This window comes from Emydura macquarii, unplaced genomic scaffold (assembly GCF_026122565.2).
Source record: "Emydura macquarii macquarii isolate MOO-44397 ecotype Brisbane River unplaced genomic scaffold, CSIRO-AGI_Emac_v2 contig_3692, whole genome shotgun sequence".
NCBI lineage: Eukaryota > Metazoa > Chordata > Testudines > Chelidae > Emydura > Emydura macquarii.
Window position 1 is genome coordinate 12696766 of NW_027133829.1, and position 26135 is coordinate 12722900.

At 45.0% G+C, this 26135-nt stretch overlaps 1 protein-coding gene across 1 annotated transcript in view; it reads left to right on the forward strand.

Moving 5' to 3' along the window:
- The first annotated feature begins 1016 nt into the window (after positions 1-1016).
- The window catches only part of TCTN3 (tectonic family member 3), a 92187-nt gene continuing 67068 nt past the window's right edge, over positions 1017-26135 (forward strand). The window contains exons 1-6 of the mRNA XM_067537102.1: positions 1017-1034; positions 2538-2805; positions 2929-3273; positions 3853-3991; positions 5669-5790; positions 13853-13983. Coding sequence (XP_067393203.1) covers positions 1017-1034; positions 2538-2805; positions 2929-3273; positions 3853-3991; positions 5669-5790; positions 13853-13983 — 1023 coding nt within the window. The remainder of the gene's footprint in view (positions 1035-2537; positions 2806-2928; positions 3274-3852; positions 3992-5668; positions 5791-13852; positions 13984-26135) is intronic.

Here is a 26135-nt window from a genome sequence, read left to right on the forward strand (position 1 = left end):
AGACCCTATTAGCTAGATGAGAATAATTCACCACTTTACTGAAACATGTAGGTCAGGAATGTGTGGCCTTCCTATTGCCACTCATCAAAAACTAATGATGATGAAGGATAAGGTGAATGACTTTCACACATTCTGCCTAAACACCATCATCCTGGTGTCTGAGTGACAGTCTGTTACAACCTATCAAATTCAAGTGTTCTCCCATGAGACCACTTGAGGAGGTCATGACCTAGATTTTGAAATTCAACAGTGTTTTGAGTACAAAACAAGAGTTCTGGTAGGACTATCTCACTTTTAACTCCCATATTGCTACATATACAGTATACCTAAGTGATTTTACTTTGGGATTACCTTAGCACTTCATGTGTAACAAACCATTATGGCACAGATCTATATGGAGCTGATTGGGTGGAAATGATGTTCTTTTAATTTATGGTGAAAATTAAGCCACACTACACTAGGAAACTGCATAAAATCTTGTACTATGCCTCCTTACGTCCCTATCTATAATGTGTAGAAGGAAAACACTGATGATGAGGGATTTCAATTTGAGTGATATATGCTGCACATCTCATGCTGCTAGTACTAAAACATCCCTGGAATTTCTAAACTTTATAGATTATTTCCTAATTCAAGAATGGTTGCAGCCAAACCAGGGGAATTTTTTATTATAATTTAGTTGGGGTTGGTCCTACTTTGAGCAGGGGGTTGGACTAGATAACCTCAAGGGGTCCCTTCCAACCATAATATCCTATGAGCTCATGTCTTAACAGATAAAGAGGAACTAATCACAGAACTAAACATTAATGGTAGTCTAGGTACAAGTGATAATGACTTGATCCCATTTATAATGTGCAAGCTGAATAAAATCCAGACTGGTAATATAAATACTTGGTGCTTTAACAGGACCTAGTTCACAAAACTGAAAACCATTATGAGCCAAATCATCTGCTGGGAGGAAGAACTTAATCAGAAAAATGTGAATAATTGGGAATCATTTAAGAACACCTTACAAGATGTCCAAAAAGCCACAAGTGAGGAAGAAAGCTGTACTGATTTAAAAAATAGTGTGGTATAGAGGGGAAGTGAAGGTAGCTATTAAAACATATAACAAATGGAAGAAAGGGGAAGCTGATAGTAATTAATATAAATCAGAAGTTAGGAATTGTAGAAAACTGATAAGGGAAGCCACAGCACACAAGTAGGAATCTATGACCAGCAGCGTTAAGGACAATAAGATGAGTGATCCAGTGGATGTACTTGAACTTTCCACAAGCCTTTGACTGGTCCTGCACCAAATGCTCTTAACCAAATTAGGCAGTCATAGATAAAGGGGAAAAATCCTCTCATGGATCAGTAAATGGTTAAAAGAAAGGAAACAAAGGCTAGGAATGAATGGTCAGTTTTCACAATAAAAAAAAAAAAAAAGAGGTAAATAGCAGGGATCCCCAAGGATCTGTGCTGGAACAAGTGCTGTTCAACACATTCATAAATGATCTGGAAAAAGGAGTAAATAGGAAAGTGGGAAAATTTGCAGACAATACAAAATGACCCAAGATACTTAAGTCCAAAGCTGACTGTGAAGAGTTACAAAGGGGTCTCACAAAACTGGGCACCAAAATGGCTGATGAAATTCAGTGTTGATAAGTGCAAAGTAATGTGCATTGGAAAACATCATTCCAACTACATGTTCAAAATGATGGGATATAAACTAGCTGTTACTGCTCAAGAAACAGATCTTGAAGTGATTGTGGATAATTTTCTGAAAACATCTGCTCCACGTGCATCAGCAATCAAAATGCTAACAATATTAGGAAAGGGATGGATGACAACACAGAAAACATTATAATGACACTATATAAATGCATGGTAGGCTCTCACCTTGAATATTGCATGTAGCTTTGGTTGCCCCGTCTCAAAAAAACTGTATTAGAATTGGAAAAACTACAGAGAAAGGCAACAAAAATTATTAGGGGTGTACAACAATTTCCATATATGAGATTAACAAGATGGGGATTGTTCATTTTAGAAAAGATCAGTAAGAGGCGATATAATAGAGGTCTATAAAGTCATGACTAATATGGAGAAAGTGAATAAGGAAGTGTTATTACCCCTTCGCATCACACAAAAACCAGGGGTCACCCAATGAAATTAATAGACAAGAAGTTTAAAACATGCACAGTCAACCAACCTGTGGAACTCAATGCTAGGGGATGTTGTGAAGGCCAAAAGTATATTGGGGTTAAAAATGAAGTAGATACGGTGATGGAAGATAGACCCATCCATGCCTATTACCCAGTAGCCAGGGATACAACCCCATGTTCCATGCATCCCTAAGCCCTGGCCTCCCCGCCCGATGGTGGGCCTAGATGCGAGGGGATGATCACTGGATGGCTGCCCTGTTCTAGCACTGGCCACTCCACTATCAGAGACAGGACACTGGGCTAGACGGACCATCGGTCGGACCTGCCAACCTGACGGCTCGTAAGACCGTGTCCTTAGTGTGTTGGCTCCCCACATGCTGCATTGGCCACCAGCACCCGGAACACGCACGAATACACTGCCCGCGGGCTGTGGGACGGGCGGCACTGCAGACCGACTCGCAGCGCAGGCGGCTCCCCGCTGAGGACACAGCTGCGGCCAGGCGCTGCTCGCTCGCTCGCTCGCACGTTCAGGCAGCGCAGGCGGGCTCTGTGGTAACCCGCTGTGGGAAAGCGCCCAACTCCCCTACCGCCCGGGGGCCGGCCCCAAGCCCCGCCCAGCCGGACTGCGACGGGGGTCGGCCGCCAAGTCCTGTCAACCCAGGTGGGCGGGGCCGGCCGAGCCGCGCGCGTGAGGAGGCGATTGATTGACGCACGCACGCTGCGGAGCTGCGGCTCCGGCGCCGCCCGGCCTGCGCGAGTGCGCTTAAGTTCATCGCGAGACCAGGTTGCCTGGCAACGGGCCCGGTACGGGTCGATGCTATGGGAGCGAAGCGGTTGCTGCTCCCCCTCCTGCTACTGCTGCTGCTGCTGCAGCCGCCGCGAGGGGTGGCTGGGACCCCCAGCCCGAGCGAGGGGATCAGCCCCGGGACCCCCAGCCCGAGCGAGGGGATCGGCCCCGGCAGCCCCGGGACCCCCAGCCCGAGCGAGGGGGGCAGCTCAGGCCCTACCACCGACTCCGGTAGCCTCGGCACGATCCCGGGGGGAACGCCCAGCCCAGGGGGGGCTAGCTCCACGGAGCCGGAGCCCAGCGCGACTCCAGGAGTCCAGGGAGACCCATCCGCTCCCGCAGGTCAGGAGGCGACCCACAGCCCCTTCTCACCCATCCTCTGCAGGGGGGTGCCCGGGGTTCCCTCTCCTCGGACCCTTCTCTCTTCCGGCCGGTCTCCCACTCAGCCCGCACAGGGCAGTGCCCGGGGTCCCCCCTCCCCTCCCGTAGCCTAGCCTGTCAAACGCCCCAGCCCCTGCAGGGCAGTGCCCAGGATCCCTCCTTCCCCTCATACAGCCTGTCTTACCCCGTCCCACAGGGTGATTTGAGAGGTCTCTTCTCCTCCTGATTTAGCTTGTCTCCCTACCCCATCCCTTGCAGGGCAGTGCTGGGGGTCCTCTCTCCATCTGACCTGGTTTGTCACCCTCCCTCATCCCCAGGGTAATACCTGGGGTACTTTCTTTCCCATACCAGCTTGTCTTCCCCAAATCTCCCACTGGGCAGTGCCCAGTATCATTTCTCTGATGTGGCTGGTTTCCCACACCCACCCCTTGCAGGGCAGTCCCCAAGGTCCTCTCTCCCCCTGAACCAGCCTTCCCCTAGAAGATAGTGTCTGGGGTCCCCTCTTCCCCTGATCCAGTGTCTCTTTGTCTCTCTTCTTAGCCTGTTTACCCATCTGTATCTGCAACCTGCATCCTGGTTCTTGTGACATAAACTGCTGCTGTGATCCTGACTGTGACCTGGGCTGTGATCTAGGGGACCCAAGGGCTGCCTTCTCTTTCTGTCTTCCAGGCAGCACCAGGTAAGGTGTGAGGGCCTGGCTGCCTAATGTCCTTCAGTTTTGCATTCAGATACCGTTGCCAAGCAGTAGTGAAGGGCCCAGGACAGTGCTGATGTCTGACTGATGTGCTGCATTGTTGCCTCTTTTCAACCCAAGCAGCTAGTCAAAGTCTGGGGCCCTGTGGGCGTTCCATTTGGGAGTAGAAACTAGGGATAGTCAGGTATTTCTTTGATGCAGTTTTGTATATTACAATTAATTCACAAAGTCCAGTGTCTCTGAATGCAGAGGGAATCATATAGCAGGAAATGGCTTCTTTTGCCCATAGGTCTAAGAGCATTCTCTTCTAGATTTCTTCCTAGGTCAGCCACTGCTTCCATCTGCTCGCTCCTTGAGGCTGTGTGTCTGTCTCAGTCAGTTCCAGTCTGGCCTCCGTTTCTTTATAGTCTCTCTCTTCCCACATACAGATACCTACCTAAAACAATACTCAGCCAAAAGCTCCTGGGCAAGTTCACATACATCTTGGGTGAGGTTTATACTTACAGTTATGTTAATTGAAGGGTGAATTCACACCTACCAATTTCAGTGGAGTTTTAACTCACCCATTACAAGGTTTCACTTAGGTGATAACAAGCCTTCTCCTTCTGTCTCCCAGGCAGAACTAGGTAAGGTGTGATGGACAGGGTGCCTGCCTGATGCCCTTCAGGGTGGCATGTAGACATCCTTGACGGGCTTGTCTATGCTTGTGTTTATTCCGGCAAAACTGTGTTGCTCTGGGGTGTGAAAAAACACCCCTGAGCTATATAAATTTTGCCAGCATAAGAGTGCGTGTGGACAGCGCTATATTGGCGGGAGACACTCACTGCTGACATAGTGGCTGCTGCTCATTTAGGTGGTTTTATTATGTCATTGGGAGAGCTCTCTCCTGCTGACAGAACGTGACTACACTCGCACTTATGCCAGCAAAACTTATATCGTTTGGGGTGTGTTTTTTCACACCCCAGAGGAACAGAGTTTTGCTAGCATAACCACGAGTGTAGATAAGCCCTAAGCAGTGGCTGAGGGCCCATGATAATGCTGGTGCCTGACTGATTTAACATACACATACGCAAGGGGGTTGCGGGCCACATGTCACTTTCTGACTGTTTGAACACTTCCAGTAAAACTAAAATCCAGATACAGTTATTTTAATATCCCTTGGTGTTTGTGTGATCTTTCTCCTGATGTTCAAACCCCTGAAGTCAGTTAAATGACTATGAGGGAGGAGCAGAGAACGTTTGGCCAGAGCCCATACATCTTCACAACAGTTTTACAAGGCTGCACTTGGTGACTTTATAATGAAGTTATTAGGGATGGCAACAGAGAAAAAGACTGGAGAGAAAGGGAGAAGGTTGGGCTGGTTTGGGCTGTTCTAGAAAGTGGGAGATGTGGGAGAAGGGTCGTACACCTGCGATGATAAGATTGTAGGAAAGGCCAGAGGAGATGCATGCTGGCCCTGTACTGCATCATGAAGAATCCCAAAGTGCCTTGTAAATATACAGGTCACTTCTCACCCACAGCCTCTTCTGGGGTGAGACACAATAGCTGTTTAATAGTGCAAAACAGCTTTTGTTAGGAAATGTTGGCTGGAGAGTGAAGAGACGTGGAATGTAACTTTATCCAGCGCGGTTGTGTTAGCTCTCTCTTCTATTTTATGTGCAGGACCGTGAGTAAGGTGTGCGTGGAGAAGTCTCTTATTTTCAGAAATAATGTTCCTCATTTCACTGAAATCGTCACTGACCCCAATGGATATGAGTCTCTGTTGTGTGTGCAGCTGAGTGATTGTAAGTAACCTTGCCCTCCACACACTGAATTCCCAAGGTCACCAACACAAGTTCTTCCTGATCAGATAATCTGTTCTGTAACATCCTGTGAATGTGAGAAGTGTTCCACAGCACTTGCCAGCATCACCACAGGCCAAGGGTGGAGGAGGAGTTGGGAGTCTTTGAGCTGAAGCTGGCCAAGAAATCTACAAGATTGCCACAAGGTATTATTGAGGCCAAGAGCTCAATGAGATTTAAAAAGATAAGACATTTACAAGAATAATTACAATATTCACAATGATATTAGAGAGGATGAGGATGCTATAAGGGATATAAACCTTCTGGCTTCATGGCATAAATCTTGAGCTAGAAAGTAGCTGCCCAGGGGGTTGTTATTCCATAATGGTCCATTATGAGTTTCCTTGCATCTTCTTCTGAAGCATTTGGCACTGACCACTCTCAGAGACAGGAGACCAGACTAGATGAGTCAATGGTATGATCTAATCTGACAATTTCTGTGTTCTTATGTTACTGCTCCTGCCCCTGAGTCTCCCTACTAGTTTGTATTTTTAAGGTCACTGTTCCTTATTGTATAATATGTTTATCATTCACCTGTTGCTGTTTCAAGGACATGTTAAAATAGACAAATTCATACGGCCTACACTCAGCTGGCTAGGAAAACAAAAATAATTTTCTTACTTTCTATGGATCTGATCCAAAGTGCACTGATGTTAGTATATCACATTATATAATATATATACCACTGTAACAATTTCTCTTTCAAAGAGCCTGCAGCAGTTTATCAGCATGTGGTATCTTTTCTTCTGGATCATGGTGATGACATTAAAAACTTAAACAAAACAGGGAATAAACCCATCTATAGGTCTAGTTATTTTTTGTTTTTTTTTAATCTCATGGATTCTAAAACATGCTTCTCCTGTACTAGCTAAAGCATTCCCCCCTTTCTTTAATTTCTATTTCAGCTCACCAAAAGTTAAGGTGCAAATTTTCAAAGGTGTCTTTTAATATTGTACACCTTAATTTTAGGTGCCCATATTGAGATGTTTGGGCCTGATTTAAAAAAACAAAACAAAATATGCATCTCCCTTTTAATGGAGGTGTTGGCATTCAGCACTTCTGACAGTGAGACCATTGATGTCTTAAGTTATGTACTGAGAAGTAGAGGCACCCCATCAGACTTATTTGGAAAAGTTTGTCCTTAGTGTCTTGCTCAGGATCAGACAAAGTCTGTGGTAGAGGCAAGAAAAGAGCTCAGATTTCCTTACTCCCTGTTTGTGATTTAACCTCAAGACCATCTTCCTTCCACTTGGAATAGTCTCTACTTCTCCTTCTTGGGGAAAATGGTGTTTTGGGATTTTTTTATCATCAAATGGAAACAGATTTCTGGAATCCTTGCATATCATAAAACCTTTTGCTGCACCTGGGCTGCAGTGATGATGGCTGAAACAGGTATAGTTCCACCATGCAAGGATGCAGTGATCCTAGCAGAGAAATGCCATTGAGCTGAGTGTAGGAGCTTGCTTTGCTTGGCCAAAGATGAGTGTTTACCAATCATATTTGAGCTAACTATACATAGAATATCAGATAATGTTTGGTGTCTGATATACTCCTAGAGGTATTCTGTGCCAAAAAAGCAAAAAAAAAAATCTGCATATTTGATTTGTCAAAATAACACAATATAGTTGCACCAGTTTCAATTTTCTTGGTAATTTATTTCAAAATTCCAGTTAGCAAGTATGTCTGTCTGTAATCAAACAGACAAAAAAAATGCAGGAAATGTTTTTTGACAAATAGATTTCTTACTAAGCAAATTAACGGAGAACTTTGAGTAATAATTTAAACTACAGTACAGAAACTTATTTCCCACACCCCTCAGAAGCAGTGCAAAGGCTTGATGGAGTAGAGGTAATGAAGGAGCTGTAGGAGAGGGAAGTAATTGCAGGGAAGGAGCCTAGGAATGAACCTGAAGGGTTGTTGGGTGTGGGTGGAAGAAGTGTGGAACAGTTTGTTTTTTTTTGTGGGGGGCGGGATTGTTGGGGCGCCTCCCTTATGCAAACCCTAGCTAACCCTTAGCCCTAACCCCCTTATTCAGTCAGGCACATTTGCCCCTGTCCCCATGTGTCCCTGCACTTTCATTCCCCATTCAGCCACACATAGCTGCCCCTGTCCTCATGTGGCCCTGCACCCCCACTCCCATTCAGCCCGTCTCAATGTTGTCACCACTAGCTCCTGTGTCCCCACCCCAGTCTTTCTCCCCTCATCAGCTCTTCTGAACCCCAGTCTGTGTGACTTCCCAGCAGCCCTGTGTGCCATGCTCTGTCCATCCCCATTTTATCCCATGCCTCCTCACGTGGCCCCACGAGCAGAGCACTGTGAGGAAGGCAGCCTCTGTCCCCTCCCTCTCCGGGGCTGGCTGCTCTGGCTCGTGAGCCATCTGCCCTCTCTTCTGGTGACACATGGATGAAAGGTGTAATTGCAGTGTGACCTCTCTCCCGTGGCTTCCCTTTGCCTCCTCATCAGAATCAATTATTCTGCGGGGGGAGGAGGGGAATCTATGGGGGACATTAATTCTGTCCTTGGGTGGTGGTGCAGAATTCCCTCAGGAGTACAAATACCGCCATTGTCCTCTCCATAGACTTCTTCCTACTCTAATTGTAGGGCGTATACTTATAAATCTTAAGGCCAGAAAGGATGACTGTGATTATGTAGTCTGACTTCCAGCATAACACAAACCAACCTCACCCTTCTATATCCCAGATGGTTTTCCATGATTTTGTCACGACTGTTTGTATTTACAGCTTGGGGATGGGAGAGGACTGTATTTTTGAAGGACAAACAGATGTGTAGGAAACGGTCATGCTTTCACTCAGACAAAGTTGGTTAATTGAAAAGAGACAAAGAAACAAGAATTAGTAGAGTTGAGTGAGTCCACTTCTACTCTGCACGTTGCTGTAGGGCAGGCAGGCAGTAGTTTCAAGGGATCCTGGGTTTAAGTTGTCTGCTTTGCTTCGGGGTTCATTCATTCATTGCTACAAGATATTGTTGGCTCAAGGATTCAAAAAAGTATTTAGATGTTTATATAGCGGAGAACATCCAGAATTGTACCACATAGGAAAAAATATAAGGGATATTAACCCACCTCTTTTCAGTGCATAAGACAATCATGAAGGGAGAGGGGAGTAAGAAAAAGCTTCCTTGGGGTATGTTATTTTGTAGTTCACTTTGATGTTTCTTGCACCTGCCTCTGAAGCATCTGGTATTGGCCACTATTGGAAATTTTGGCTAGAAACTCGTATGTTCTGTCCTGACACCTGCAGAGTACAGTCTTTTGCAAAAAGATCCTGCTTTTTGAAGGGAATTCAGTGATTCAAGGAGGAGATTAATATTCATAAATTTTAAGGCCAGAAGGGACCATTATAATCTTGTAGTTTGACCTCTGGCATAACACAGGCTAGAGAACTTTACCCAGAAATTCCTGCATCAAGGCCCTAACTTCTGTTGCGGTATAGCCTATGTTTTTAGAAAGACAATCAGTCTTGATTTAAAGATTGTAAAATCTTAAAATGATGTAGACTCCACCACACCCATAGGTAAGTTTAAGATTGGCATTTTATTTCCAGTCTGATGTATAGTTTCCGCTTCCAGCCATTGGATATTGTTATGCCTTTTTCTTTCAGATTAAAGAGCCATCTGTCAGAAATCTTCTCCCCATGTAGGTATTGGTAGGCCATAATAAAATTGCTTCTTAAGCTTATCTTGGATAAACTAAATAGCTTTTTAAGGTTCTCACTCATAAGACATGTTTCCCAAACCTCAGCGCATTCTTGTGGCTCTTTTCTGAATCACTTCCATTTTCTCAATATCCTTTTAGAAGTGTGGATAGTAGAACTGGATGTGACGCTTCCATGCCTAGGGCAGCCACCTGATAATGCCAAGGTCAGGGCAGGCTGTAAAACGGGGAGAGCAGATTCTTCCAGCGCTGGTGGGTGGCACTGAAGGCAGACTTCCCAACCAGCCACAAATTGTGCTTCTGACTTCCCACACTGGTTATCAAGAAGCCTCAAATACAAATACACATGGCCCCGTTTATTGCATTTCAGTCTCTGGCTCCCAAATCAGCCACTAGGTCTAGTAAAGAGACCAGTTGTTTAAACTCTATGCTCTTTACTAAAAAGGTTCCCACAGTACCAGATCAATATAAGTTACCCAAAATACCACGCTGCCAGCCCATCCCTTTAGTAACTAAAACTAAAGGTTTATTGTAAAGATAAAATACAAATCAAATACATACAGATGATTGAAAGTCCATATACATCAGGTTTCTTGAAGAAATGTAGAGTTGCAGGCTTGTATAGTCCCCTCTGGTATACATCCAGTACCTGGATGGGCCTCAGTCCTTTGTTACACAGCTTCAGTTGCAGATGACTTGATCCAGAGGTAGGTAGGTAGCTGAAGCTCAGGACAGAAGTTTGCTTAGAATGGTTCTGGAGTTTGATCTTAAATACCCTCTGTCCCTGGCCATGCGGCTTGTGGAAAGTTACCAGAACTAAAATGGAGTCCAGAGTCACATGGGCCAATCCTGGTGACTCTTCAGGTATACCTGGGGTTCAGAGTCACATGGGTCAATTCTGGTAACTCTTCAGGTATGCCTTTAGTTTCTTCCTGGGCCCTTGCATCCGTGAGTGTCTTAATGGGCCATCAAGTGGGCTATTGTCCTGCCGCCTCTCTGTCTGGGGTGTGTCCCAGCCAGCACAATTTGAAACACAAATATATTAAATATATTCATAAACTTCTAATACACACCTAACACATGGATATAAACATCATCTTACTTAGCACTTTATAGCCATTCTAAGAGTACCTAACATGGGATATCCCCCCCCCCCCCCCCCGCCTCTACCCAGCATGACAGGTATGTGTCTGTAGCTGAATAGGAACAAAAGACAAAATGGATTCCCCAGGCCTCTGCCTTATATACCTCCTGGCCCTGGCCATGCTGTTTGTGGAGTTTTACAGGAACTAAAATGGAGTCCAGAGTCACATGGGCCAGTACTGGTGACTCATCAGGTATATCCCTGGCTTCTTCCCCTGGGCCCCTTGCACCCCTGAATGTCTCAATGGGCCATTAAGCAGGCTATTGTTCTGCAGCCATCCTGTCTGAGAGGCCACTCACACAGCACAATTTGAAATACAGATATACCAAACATATCTATAACTTCCATTACACATATAACACATGAACATAAGTATTATCTTACTTAGCACATTATAGCCTTTCTAACAGTACCTGACATGGCATATCTCACATGAATTATGATGATTTTGACACACTGATGTCAAACAATATACTAAATGCCCCCGCTCCACGAATCCAGCCAGCGTGACACCCCCAATGCGAGACTGGTGTAGAAGGGAGTAATCAGAGCTCCTGAATACACCTCAAGGGCCCCCCTGATCCAGCCAGTGTGACAATGGACGTAATATTTCAGTAATGGTCTCAGTAATGCTGTGTTCAGGGTAGTGCCACCTCCTTATTCCAACTTGATATTCCCCTGCTAATGCATCCAAGGACCATGTTAGTCCTCAGAGAGTACATCTACCTATCAAAAAATGATCTGCAGTAATGAGTCTGAGAGCCTGGGTCATCCTGACTTGGGCTTGTGGCGTTCATGCTGTAGGGCTAAAAATAGCAGTGTAGCTGTTTTGGGCTCGGGCTGGTGCCTTGGTTCCGAGACCTGGCAAGGGAAGAGGATCTCAGAGCGTTGTCTCCAGCCTGAGCAGGGCTGCATTGCTATTTTTAGCCCTATAGTGTGGGACCTGTGAGCCGAAGTCTGTTGACCTGAACCCTGCCACTCATTCTTGTGGGTCATTTTTTATAGTGTAGACATACCCAGAGCTACAGGTTCATACTGGGAGCTCATATTCAGCTCCTTATCTACTTTGACCCCTCAATCCTCTTAAGTGTCATTTCATTCAAGGATACAGTCCCCCATCTTGTAAGTATGACCTATATGCAGTGTTCCTAGATGCATGACCTTGTCTTTCAGCTGTATTTAAATGCATGTTGTTTAAAATAAATGAATCCGTCTTACCAGGCTCTCAAGATTAGTCTATATAACTGATTTATCCCCATTTTTTGCCATTCTACAAATGCGTGCCCTCTGGAAGTTTTGCTAGCACCAATGTTATATCTATTCCAGATCATTGATAAAGATATTGAATAGCATTGGGCCAAGAAGAGATCCCTGTGAGATCTTACTAGAAAGCCCCTCCCCCACTTTAGGATGCGCTTTGTGCGAGCCACAATCCTGGGGCCGGGGGAGTTCTCTTTCCCCACCACGCCCCAGAGCTGGAGGAGCCCTCTGCCTTTGCCACAGCCCCAGGGCTGGAAGAGCTGTCTCCCACCTGCCTACCTCACTATAACGAACCCCTTGCTATATTGAACAAATGGCTTGGATTCCCAGGGATTCATTATAGAGACGGTTTACTGTATAATTAGGAGGCCAAATAATCCATATCAGTCATGTTTATTGCTAAAAGTCAGTGATACAGTACAGGAAAAAGGATTCAACATGATATCAGTTTCCAAGAAGCCGTATTGGTCAGCGTTTTTAATTTCATCTTACACAGAAGGTGTGCTTCTAAAGTTTTCACACATTTCAGCAGGTTGCATTGATAGGATGATTTTATACATTACAAAACTCTTTGCGTGTCACTAAAATCCAGTCTGTACCAGTTCCTTAGCTTATTCTGTACCTTCCTTATCTTTTGTTTTGGATCTTAGCATTCCAGGTTTTGGTCTTTGAAGACATTGTACCTCCCCAGCTTGTAGCAGGGCAGAACATTAATGTATATTGCCTTTGACAGGATTTCTATTTCCTAATGCTAAAGCTGACTCAACTTTGCAAAGTGCTATGGGATACTTAGCATAAACGAACAGGATTATAAAAAGACATAGGCCAATTCAGGCCATGTTAACCGCTAGAAATATAGTACAATATAATGTTATGTTGATATTGTGTGCTTAAAGCATGTTAACATATGTGGTGTGAATAATATATATTGAGAATGTGATAGCTAGATAGACAGTAGCCCAACATATACTGGTCAACCGAAACAGTCACTCTCTTTTCTCACAGCAGTAGCTGCAGCCTTCCTCCTTGTGGTTGGGTTATAATTTAGCCAGTTTCAGCCTCAGCTGACCCCTTTTTCCTCAATTAATTCTTAGGCAGCCTTCTTCTCCAGGTGTCTCCTCGCTAACTTGAGGCCGTGCAGGTACCTTCTCACTCCCTACAGTGTCTGCAGGCATCTGCTGTCCTGCTGTGAGGAAGGAGGCAGCATTATTTATGATGGTCCCCTTCTCCCAGCTCATTCCCAGTTGGTTGGGAGGAGAGGGGAGCCTTGCCCCTTCTCTGCAAGGGTCCTGGCCCTAGGCCCTTAAAAAATATACTGGCAGGATTTCCTCCCAAGCACTGCTCATTCGCAGGACCACTTCTTCTCTGTTTACAACCCCCTTTAGTCCTTATATTGGATCTTTTGAACCCTCAAGGGTCATGCCACATGGTGGGAGAGGTTGACAACTAACTGCTGCTGCCTTTAAGGGGCAGACTTCATGTCACATTCTCACTTACAATTATTTAGAGATTTATCATTTAACCAGTTTTAAATCCACTTAATATACACTACATTGGTTTTGTATAGAGCTAATTTTTACTAAAATCAGAATGTCATGTGGGACTAAGTCAAATGCCTTACTGGAGTCTAAGCATATTATGTCACAGTTACCTTCATCAACCATATTTGTATTGTCATTAAAAAAAGATAACGTTTGACTCAACATATTTTCCCTGAAATCATGTTGATTGGCATTAATTATACTACTGTCTTTTACTGATTGCACATCAGCTTTTCCTTGATTTTACCTGGGATTGATGTCAGGCTAACAAGCCTATATCTACACAAGTCATCCCTTTTAGAATAGTGGCATAACATTAGCCTTTCCATACTCTTTGTCTAGTGAGTTGATGGTGGGTTTGTTTGTTCTTTCCCTCCCCATCTTTAGCAAAGCTGAACTATTTCCAGCAGCCGCAAAAAGTTGAAAAATCGGATTTCTCGGTGTTCTTGGCACAGTATGGCGGACCGTCATTCATTCCACCATCACAAGACCAGCTATCTTTCTCTGCCTTTTATCGGGTGAGTTGGAAAGGCACTCATAAGAATCTAATTGTTTTTCTCTGTGGTTCTTGGTGGTGGCAAGGGGGATATAAGAATGGCCATACTGGGTTAGACCACTGCTACATTTAGCCCTCTATCCTGTCTTCTGACAGTGGCTGGTGCTAGATGCTTCAGAGGAAATGAACAGAACTGGGCAATTTGGAGTGACCTGTGCTTCATTGTATAGTCCCAGTTTCTGGCAGTCAGAGGTTTAGGGACACCCAGAGTATGGAGTTGCATCCCTGACCACTTGTGTAATAGCCATGGATGGACATATCCTTCATGATCATATCTAATTCTTTTTCAACCCAATTATACTTTTGGCCTCCTCAGCTTCTGATGGCAACATGTTCCACAGGTTAGTCTTGAGGGAATTCTGCACCAAAAAATAAAAATTCTATGCACAATATTTTAAAATTCTGCAAAATTCTGCATAATTTGTCAATAAATAAATGCAGAGGCTCCAGCATGGCACTGGGGAGCACAGGACACTGGCTGCATGGAAGTGGGAGATCACCCTGCAGCCCCCACCCAGACATGGACTTAGCAGTGAAGCTGCACTCAACCCTGATACAGCGCAAGATCTGGGCTTGCCCGAGAAACACTTCAGGACCCTGCTCTTCCACACCAGACACACCAAGATAACAAGCGAGAGGGACAGAGTCTCGCATGTCCACCCCAGACCCCTGACCCACGTTTGGGGCAGGCAGGCTCAGCCCGGCAGGATCCAAGTGTGAAGGGGCTTAGTGTGTGTGTGTGTGTGGGGGGGGTGGGGGTGATGAGATCCCCGGATGAAACCTGGAACTGTGGGACTGCTGTGCCCCCTTAACTCTCCAGCCTGGGCTGTCTCTCATAGTGCAGTGCTAGTGACAAGCAGCAAACCCTCCAATTACTGCTATCATTCAGCACAACGGCATGTGGAGCCCCACACCCAGCTATATTGCATGAATGTTTACCTGGGTTGCCTCTCATAATGTGATTCTGTTAGCAAGATACAAACCTCTGGCAGGTACTGCTCTTACACAGACATCCACAGGCAGGGACACACCCAACTGAGTTACATGAATGCTTTCCCCTGCAACTCATGAACCAAAAATAGACAGGCACCAGCCAATTTCCCCCAGCTCCCCTGCGCCGCATCCAGAACTGTACTGTTTGGCACTGGTCAGAAGCCTGGGCGTTGTAAGTTCATTATCCGATCCGCTCCTCTCTCAATGTGAAGAGGACATACACTAGCCTGTGTAAACTGAGCTGAGATTTTCCAAGCATTTCAACCAAAACACACTGTTTTAGGTAAAATATAAAACAGATTCATTAACTACAGAAAGATAGATTTTAAGTGATTATAAGTAGCAGGCTTAGAGATCAGAGTTGGTTACTTAAGAAACAAAATAAATTCACAGTCTGAATTTTACAAACTAAACAGGATTTGAAACAAGCAGTGTATCACCCTGACAGCTGGTACAAGCAGATACAGATTCTCAATACACAAATTGGAATGCTCCTCCAGCCAGAACTCCCTCCCTAGTTCAAAGTCTTTTCCTCCAGATGTCTTTCCAGGTGTTGAGTTGTAGGGGGAGTGAAGCCAAATGATGATGTCACTTCCCCTCTTTTATAGCTTCTTCCAGGTTCCTAGAAAGATCTATGCTTGTGATGTGCGGGGTTCAGCCCCTATAGGTCAAACAGTGTCCATTGTCTACGTGCTCTCTCTGTGAAGCCTTCATTGTATACAGTTCCTGAGATGGGGATTCTTTCTTTGATGGGCATTGGTGAGCTGTTAAAGCTGTCTGGATACTCCATTATTATACCTGAAAGGCTGGTTATGGGTGTTCTCAACCTCACAACATGTTTTAGTAACACACAAATAGCAAAACTTCATTGCTTCACATACAATAATAGCACATACAATCCAACAGGATATTAATGTTCAACAGATCAAGCATTTTAAAATGATACCTCAGAAGGCATACTTTGTACAAAACTTATCATAATTATATGACAGTGGTGAATATGGGATTCCAGGGTGTTGCTTTGAGGTACAGAGTGTCACAGGAGATCCAGGTGTGTGGGGTGATAAGGCTCTGTGTGGGGCAATCTAGATGGCTCAGTGGGGGGTCTGAGTGCAGGGGGGATCTGGATGCTCAGGGGCTTGTTGTCGGGTTCCCGGTGCAGGGGGAATGGACTCTGCAGGGGGGTACAGATGAAGGTGGTTAGGGCTCGGCAGGTGGGGTCTGGGTGTGAGGGCCTGGGGTATGGCGGGGAGGATCTGGGTGTGGGAGGTTCAGCAGTCCAGGTGCTGGGGGAGTAGGGCTTGGTGGGGTGGGGGTGCAGATGCAGCTGGTTGGGGTTCAGTGGAGTGGGGTCTGGATACAGGGGGCTCATTGGGGTGGTCCAGGTGAAGGGGGTGGGACGGGTTGGAGTGGGGATTGTAGCATGGAGGGCTCAGTACGGGTGGTCTGGGTGCAGGAGCGGGGGTCTGGACACAGGGAGGAGCAGCACCAGGGGAGGGGCTCAGCATCTGAGTGCAGGGATTTCTGGATGCAGGAGGTGAGGCTCAGCAGGGTGGGGTTTCAGGTGTGGGGGCTGTGGGGGTTTCTGGATGCAGGGGGATGAAGCTCGGTGGGAGGGTCTGAGTATGGGGGGGGGTCCAAATGCGTGAGGTTTGGGTGGACAGGGGAACAGCTCCCTGTGCAGAGATCCCTTCCCACACAGCTGAGGAGCAATGGGGGCAGGAAGTGGGGGGTTGAGGAGCTTCCTGCAGCCAGGGGAGGTTTCTGGGGTTGGTCTGACCTGGACCCAGCCATTCCTTGGAGGGGAAGAGAAATTTCTGTCCTCCCCTGTTCCCAGCACAGCTGGGACTAGCAGCTGAGGCTGGAGCAGGGTAGGTGCCCGGCTGCTGGCCCCCTCCGTCCATGTCCCTCCTCCTCGCAGTGATTTACCTCTCCACTTGCTGCTTCAGGCACCCAAAATGATGTGCCTGCACTGCTGGGGAGGGGCATGTGACTGCTCTTATGGCTTCCCTTTGCTTCTCTGTCAGAAGCATTTTTCTGTGGGGAAGCAAAGAAATCTGTGGGGACATGAATTCTGCACGCATCCAGCGGCGCATAATTCTCTCTGGAGTAACAGATTGAGTGTGTATTGTGTGAAGAACTTCTTAAACTTGCTGCCCCTAATTTTATCAGGTGACCCCTAGTTCTTGTGTTATGTGAAGGGGTAAATAACACTTCCCTATTCACTTTGTCCATACCATTCATGATTCTGTAGATCTTCCTCATATCTCCCCTTAGTCGTCTCTTTACTAAGATGAACAGTCCCAGTCTTTTTAATTTGTCTTCATATGGAAACTGTTCCATACCCTTTATTATTTTTGGTGCCCTTATCTGTACCTTGTCCAATTAAAATATATCTTTTTTGAGGGGGCAATCAGAACTGCATGCAATATTCAAGGTGTGAGTGTATCATGGTTTTTTATAGCGGCATTATAATATTTTCTGTTTTATTATATATCCCTTTCCTAATGGTTCCTAATATTCTGTTAGCTTTTTTGACTGCCATTGCACATTGAGCAGATATTTTCAGAGAACTATCCATGATGACTCAAAGACTCTCTCTTGAGTTGTAACAGCTAATAAAGACCCTCATCATTTTGCATGTGTCATTGAGATTATTTTTTCCAATGTGAATTTGCACTTGTCAATACTGAATTTAATCTGCCATTTTGTTGCCCAGTCATGCAGTTTTGTGAGATCCCTTTGTAACTCTTTGCATTCAGTTTTGCACTTAACTATCTTGAGTTATTTTGTATCATCTGAAAATTTTGCCACTTCATTGTTTACCCCCTTTTCTGGATCATTTATGAATATGTTGAACAGCACAGGCCCTAGTACAGATCCTTGGAGGATCTTGCTATTTACCTCTCCATTGTGTAAACTGACTAATTTATTCCTGCCTTTTGTTTCCTATCTTTTAACTAGTTACTAATTCATGAGATGACATTTTCTCTTATCCATGACTGCTTAGTTTGCTTAAGAACCTTTGGCGAGAGACCTTGTCAAAGGCTTTCTGAAAATCCACATACACTATATCTACTGTAGTATGCTTGTTCACATGTTTGTTGACACCTTCAGAGAATTCTAATAAACTGGTGAAGCATGATTTCACTTTATAAAAGCAGTGTTGACTCTTCCCCAACATATTGTGTTCATCTGTGTGTCTGATAATTCTGTTCTTTACTATTCTTTTAATCAATTTGTCTAGTACGGAAGTTAGGCTTACCAGCCTGTAATTGTCAGGATAGCCTCTGAAGCCTTTTTAAAAACTTGGTATTACATTAGCAACCCTCCAGTCATCTGGTATAGAGTTAATAATTACGGAGTTTCATATTTGAGTTCCTTTGGAATACTTGGGTGAATAAATACCATCTGGTACTGGAGACTTATTACTTTTTAATTTATCAGTTTGTTCTAAAACCTCCTCTATTGACACTTCAGTATGGGACAGTTTCTCAGATTTGTCTCCTAAAAAGAATCCTTTGCAGTGAAGACTGAAACGGAAGAGTCATATAGTTTGTCCACAATGGCCTCGTCTTCTTTGAATGCATCTTTAGCTCCTCAATTGTTCAGTGGACCCACTGATTGTTTGACAGAGTACCAGCAGCACCCTCCTGATCACTGGCATTGCTGCAGTCCAGAAAAGGCTGAAGGCTCATCTGGAAACAGTTAACTACTTTTTGTTGAGCACCTGGATGGTAATTATTAGGCTATTGATACAATTGGTAGGAATTGGTAGGGACAGAAAGCAGAGAAAGACGCTCCGGGGGTGAGCTGTGTAAAGGAGGGCAAGTCTATACTACAAAATTAAGTCAACCTAAGTTACATCGATGTACAGCCATCACAATAATTACATTGCTTTTGCATGTCCACACTCTGCTCCTTGTACTGGTGGTGTGCATTCTCACCAGGAGTATTTGCACCAATTTAACTGTCAGCATGGGGCATTGTGGGATGGCTTCTGAAAGGCAGCAACAGTTGATGTAAGCAATGTAGCGTCTTCCCTGCCAATACGTTGACTTAACTGCGTTGACTTAAGTGCTACGCCTCTCACATAGATGGAGTAATTAAGTTGACATAGCAGGCGTATTATGTCAGCCGGAGGGATCTGGTAGTGTAGACACAGACATTATTAGGTTGACTTAAGCTGCCTTACGTCAACCTAACTGTAGTGTAGACCAGACACCAGAGAAGCTGTGTGGAAAGTTCCTGCTGCAATATACCTGTGTCTTATTCTGTTTGCAAAAGAGTTGTGGAATGAAAGGTATCTGTGGTGAAAGGGAAACATCCTGGGTGCGTTTATGACCATGTGGCAATGGGAGCAGGCAAGGCAGTGCAGCACACCAGGTAGCTGAGGAGCAACCTGGAATGGGCAGGTTTCCTGCTTCTCATGTACTTAAAAAAATTAGTGTTAGTTTTTGTGTCTTTAGCTAGTTGCTTTTCAAATTCTTTCTTGGTGTGCCTTATTGTACGTTTACACTTGACCTGCCAGAGATTATACTCCTTTCTATTTTCCACTCTAGGAATTGACTTCTGATTTTTAAAGGATGCCTTTTTACCTCTAACCACCACTCTTATTCTGCTATTTAGCCATGGTGGCATTGTTCTGGTCCTCCTAATGTGTGTATTTTAAAAAAAATTTGGGGTGTACATCTGGTGTGAGCCTCTATTATGGTGTTTTAAAATAGTTTTCTTGCAGTTTGTAGGCATTTCACCCTTGTGACTGTTCCTTTTAATTTCTGTTTAACTAGTTGTTTTTCCCTCTTTTTGAAGCTAAATGCTACTGTGATGGGTTTCTTTGGCATTTTTCCCTCTACAAGGATGTTAAATTTAATTACATTGTGGTCTCTGTTGCTGAGTGGTTCAGCTATATTCACCTCTTGGACCAGATCTCATGCTCCACTTAGGACTAAATCAAGAATTTCCACTCCCCATTTTTGGTTCCAGGACAAGAAGAAGTCACACTTCGGGTGCCTAGAAATTTTATGTCTGCATCCCTTCCTGTGATTACATATACCCAGTCAATATGGGGATAGTTGAATTCCCCCCCCCCCCCTATTATTGGGTGTTCTCTTTTTTTATAGACTCTCTGATTTACTTGAGCATTTCACAATCACTGTGAACATCTCAGTCAGATTGTCGGTACTATATTCCTATTGTTGTTCTCTTTATTATTCAAGGATGAAATTTCTATCCATAGAACTTTTATGACCCAGTTTGACTAATTTAAGAATTTTACTTTTATTTTACTCTGATTTCTTTCACGTAGGCTGTTCTCAATGGTAGTAGATGACAGAACAAGGAGCAACGGTCTCAAGTTGCAGTTGGGGAGGTCTAGGTTGGATATTAGGAAAAAGTTTTTCACTAGGAAGGTGGTGAAGCACTGGAATGGATTACCTAGGGAGGTGGTGGAATCTCCATCTTTAGAGGTTTTTAAGCTGCAGCTTGACAAAGCCCTGGCTGGGATGATTTAGCAGAGGTTAGTCCTGCTTTGAGCAGGGGGTTGGACTAGATGACCTCCTGAGGTCCCTTCCAACTCTAATATTCTATGATTCTATATAGTGACTCTCCTCCAATAGTGTGACCTACTCTTTCATTCCTATATATTTTGTATCCTGGTATTACCATGTCTCATTGATTTTTCTCCTTCTACCTAGTTTCCACGATGCCTATTATATCAATATCCTCATTTAATGCCAGGCATTCTAGTTCACCCCTCTTAGTATTTAGACTTCTAGAATTTGTATATAAGCACTTGTACATTTTGTCAATATTAATTTGCTTACCTTTGTGTGTTATATCTAAATGGGACTCACATGTTTGATTCTTCCTCACTAGCTCATAGCTGTATTTTACCAACATTTTTCTTATCCTCTAGAACAGGGGTGGGGAACCTTTTTGTTGTCAACGGCCTGATGGTGGCCCTGGCGGCGGGGGAGAATTCGGCGGCGGCGCGGTTTCACAGCGGCGGCGGGTTTCCGTGGGGGGCGTGGGGCAGTGCCCGCCGCCAAAGTCCCCCTGCCGCCAAAAAGAGGCAAACGGCAGCAGGGTTTCGGTGGCGGGCACCGCCCCCCCCCACAGAACCCCCCTGCCGTCGTGATACCGCACCGCTGCCGAATTCCCCGCCGCCGCCAGGGCCAGACCAAATGATTTCGCGGGCCGGACGTTCCCCACCCCTGCTCTAGAATATAGTAATACATTCATCCCTAAGAATCAGCCCCATCGGTTTTCCCCCAGCCTTTACTTTAAAAAATCCTTTACAACTTCTTTAATTTTACATGCCAGCAGTCTGGTTCTGTTTTGATTTAGGTGGAACCCATCCTTACTGTATAGGCTTCTTCTTTTTTGAAAGATTCCCCAGTTCCTAATAAACCCAAAACCCTTCTCCCTAAACCATCATCTCATCAACAGATTGAGATCCTGCAGTTCTGCCTCTCTTTCTGGTCCTGTGTGTGGAACTGAAACCATTTCAGAGAATGCTGCCATGGAGGTCCTGACCTTTAATCTCTTATCTGGCAACCTAAATTTGGCCTCCAAGACCTCTCTCCTACCTTTCCCTATGTATCATGACCACCCGCTCCTCCCTAGCACTGCACATAAATTTGTCTAGATGTTTCATGACTTCTCTCCCCTACAACCCACATTCTTCCTGTGGTTCTTTTCACTCTCCTTATCTGAGGTCATGAAACTGGACTCTGCTTTCGTATGGGATTTATGATTAGCTGTATACATTGTAAGCTTCTTGGCAGCATATGCTTTATACTACGGATTGTGTGACTTTTTATATTAACTGATAAAAAACCTTCATTAACACATAGTTAAGGTTTCCCCAAAGTATCTCATACTCTTACAGAATGTTGAGTCCAGCAAAACTCAAACCTCTGAAACTAGAAAGTACAGAGTTAAGGTACATGCCAATGCAACCTTAACTTTGCAACTCTGGGCAGCGCCACTGGGAATTATCTGCATGCACTCAAGCTTCCTTCTCTGTGTTAGGTGTAGCTGTACTGAATTATGGAGGCATTAGTTAGAATAGTCCAGTTTCCTGCACTTATGGCAGGACTAAGTATTATCTAGACCATCCCCAACAGGTGTTTGTCTAACCTGCTCTTAAAAATCTCCAATGATGGAGATTCCACAACCTCCCTAGGCAATATATTCCAGTGCTTATGAAGTCTCCCGTTGATGTCGACAAATGAGTTGTATCAGTGACCCTTTGTAACTAAGTTTATTTATGTGTGCATTTGTGCGAAATAAGGCCAATCCTTGATCCACAGATGCAACCACAGATATTTCAGGTAAAACCTGCAGTTGATGGAGTTACTGAGGTGGCCTTTCTCCTTTCTCTCTATTCCTCCCTTATTTCAAATTTTTAATAGCTAAATGATAGTACTGCCTCCAGCTGGGCCTGTCCAGGGCCAAATACTTCCGATTGTTGGTATCCATGTTACAGGCCTTAGGATTTTGTTTCAGGGTGTCCTTATATCTCAGATGTAGCTTTCCCTGTGATCTTTGTCTGTTTTTCAATTGGCTGTAGAGCACAGCTTTAGGGATTCTGGAGGTTTCCATCTTCCTAACATGTGCAGCGCACCAAAACTGAGCCCTCAGCACCATGCCTTCCATACTTGAGATTTGGCACCTTTTAAGGAACTCTGTATTGGAGATTCTGTCATGCCATTGAGTGTTAAAAATGGATCTCAGGGAGCGCTAGTGGAACTGCTCGAGTTGTTTAAGGTGTCTACAATACAGCGTCCATAACTCACATCTATACAGCAGTGTGGGCATCAGCACTCACATATACAACTTAATCTTTGTGAGCAGTCTGACCCCTCTTTCATTTCACAGATGATGATGAAGTCCCGCAAAGGAGGAACTTGCCTTGGCACTGCGATGAATGACCTCAGTGTCAACGCTGGCAGTGTTGGAGAGTAGACTTTAAAAGTAACAGAATTGGTTGACTGCTCTAAGTTGGGTGACTTCAATAGCAACAGCAGGTTCAGCATAGTCCTTGACTGGTAATGGCTGCTACTTGACCTTTGTTTTTTTTCAAGCTGATAGTAAGTCCAAAGCGCCTAGCTGCCTGTGCAAACTGATCGAGGATAAATTGGATGTCTTCTAATGACTAAGCTACCAGGGCTTAACTACACTGACAATTAGGAAGTTTTTCCTAATGTCCAATCTAAGCCTCCCTTGCTGCAATTTAAACCCATTGCTTCTTGTCCTATCATCAAGGGCTAAAGAGAACATTTTTTCTCCCTCCTCCTTGTAACAACCTTTTATGCACTTGAAAACTGTCATGTCCCCCCTCAGTCTTCTCTTCTCCCAACTAAATAAACCCAATTTTTTTAATCTTCCCTTATAGGTCATGTTTCTTAGACCTTTAATCATTTTTGGTGCTCTTCTCTGTACTTTTTCCAATTTTTCCACATCTTTCCTGAAATGTGGTGCCCAGAGCTGGACACAATGCTCCAGTTGAGGCCTAATCAGCACAGAGTAGAGCAAAAGAATTACTTCTTGTCTTGCTTACAACACTCCTGCTAATACATCCCAAAATGATGTTTGCTTTTTTTTGCAACAGTGTTAGACTGTTGACTCATATTTAGCTTGTGATCCACTATGACTCCAAGATCCCTTTCTGCATTACTCTTTCCTAGGAAGTCATTTCCCATTTTGTATGTGTGCAACTGATTGTTCCTTCCTAAGTGGAGTACTTTGCATTTGTCTTTATTGAATTACATCCTATTTACTTCAGATCATTTCTCCAGTTTGTCCAGATCATTTAGAAGCAGTTAGAGCAGGTTGGTAGAGGTGTGATTATGATATGAGGAGATGTGGGGATTTGTCTGAGGAACATGTCAGAGCTGTGATTGTGATATGTGGAGATTTGCATCTGAGGCCTCACCATGTGTGTAATCAAAAGAAAGAAGTGCATGTGTTTCTTGAGGGATACACTATGCCCAATTTGAGCACTGATTTGTATAGGCTGTGTCAGTAGCAGTGTACCTTTTCCCAGAGGAATTGTCATTAGTGAGATGGGGTATGAGATCAGTCTGTGTGTTTCATGATGGATAAGTGGAAAGTATAGTGTAAGATGGAAGCCCATGAGCAAAGGTGGAAAGGTTGTAAATGGGGATTAAAGCGTTGTAAAATTTAAGTAGCATGGGGTTGCTTCCTGAGTGATATGCACTATCTGCAAAGGCAGAGTGTGAGTATGTGTGCTAGGGGCATGCTGTGTGTGATGGAGTCCCATAGGAACAGTGCTCTGGAACCACTCGGGATGAAGCCAGTCAGGACTCTAGTGCTCGGAATCTACCCTGAGGTCCCCTCACACCAGTGCGACCACCTCCTGAATCTGACCTCTGAGTGTTCAGCACTCCTGCTCCGCCTGAGTTCCCCGCAGTGAGTCTCTCTGTATAGGATGTTTGGGGAGCTCTTACATGCCCCCAAAGAGGCCATGCACCCTGCCTTGCAGTCAGAAGCAACTCATAGCCAGCATGGAAGTCAGAAGGGCTTATTAGTTCTCAGGATCACAGTGTAGAAAGATTTTGTTAGAGGAATCAAAAGTTACAGCAGTGACCAACTGGGGGAGCCCCAGAGCCCATATTCTCAGGCTCTGCTCTCTGCTTCCCCTTATGGGGACTGGCCCTTCCCGCCAGACATGCCCCCTTGCCCCTCCCCAGTCCTTTGTCTCTTTCCCAGGCAAGGTGTTCACCTCTTCTTGTCTCCGCCTGCTGCAACCTGTTACAGCCTGTCGCAGCTGGTTGACCCAGGGCAGAAGGGTCATAGCTATAGTCGGGTAAAGCCCATCCTCCTTCTGGTGGTCTCTGCCATGATCACACACCCGGGTCCCATCACCGAAATACATGAGTAACACATAGGGGAAACTGAGGCACACATACAGCACTCAAAGAAAACCCCAAGAATATTTCCACTTCATCACACTGGGCCATTGCTCAACAAAGGCAGAGTTAAGGTTGTGTTGGCATGTACCTTAAATCTGTATTTTCTGGTTTTCAGAGGTCAGAGTTTTGCTAAACTTGACATTCTGGAAGGGTATGAGATACCTCTGGGCAATCCTTATCTCTGCATTAACAAAGTGGGTTGTTTTGTTTTGTTTTTTTTGTCAGTGAATTACCTAGGTGTGTGTGTTCTTTTGTTTTTTAAAAGAAAGAAATGTTGGTAAGAGTTAGTGGTTATTTAAGAATTTGTAGTTCTCACTTAGTTTTGCAGTAGATATTCTACTGTGGCTAGATAATAACAAAAAGACCTTTTCATCAGTAGATCTCAAAGAACTTTACACCATTTGTAGATGGAAATTGAGTCTCAGAGGTGTGAAGTGACTTGCCCAGGTTCATTCGGCAGGCCAGTGGCAGAGCTATTAATACTCCCAGTCCAGTGGTCTTTCCACTAAGCCAGTGGCTAGGGTTGCCAGACATCTGTTTTTACCAGAAAGTCCAATCAAAAACTGGGAACCTGTGCTGACCAGACACTCAAAGTCCAGGTATCATGGGCCGGGAGGAATCCCAGGTCATCAACCCGTGCCAGCCATGGGCGTAGTTTGGGGGAGCATTGCCTCCCCCTGCTGTCGTACCACCCTCAATTTCTGCAAGCACCGAGCAGAGTTTGCTTTGCTCAGTCTGTCCTGTCCGGGGTGAGGGAGTTCTGTCCTTCCTATGCTGCACCCCTGGCAGCTCCAGGATACTGCCTCCTGGGTCCTAATGCCCATTGTTATCCTCTTCTCTATGTGCTAGGTCCTGTTTCTGTTTAACGGTGAATGCTCTTGGTGGGGAGGGGGACGACGACGACGGACGGACGACAGGGCAAGGGGGTAGAGTGATGGGAAGAGGCAGTGGGGAAGAGAAGGGGATGGGGGAATGGGGCAGGGGACAGTGTGGAGAGGAAAGGGGGAATGAGATAGAGGCAGGGGACATTGTGAAGAGGAAAGGGAGTGGAGTGGGGAGAGGAAGAGGGACGGGACAGATCAGGGGGAAGAGAAAGAGATAGGAGATAAGGGTGTGGGATAGGAGCAGGGGATAGTGGGAAAGGGAAAGAGAGGGATGGGGTGAGTAAGAGGATAAGGGA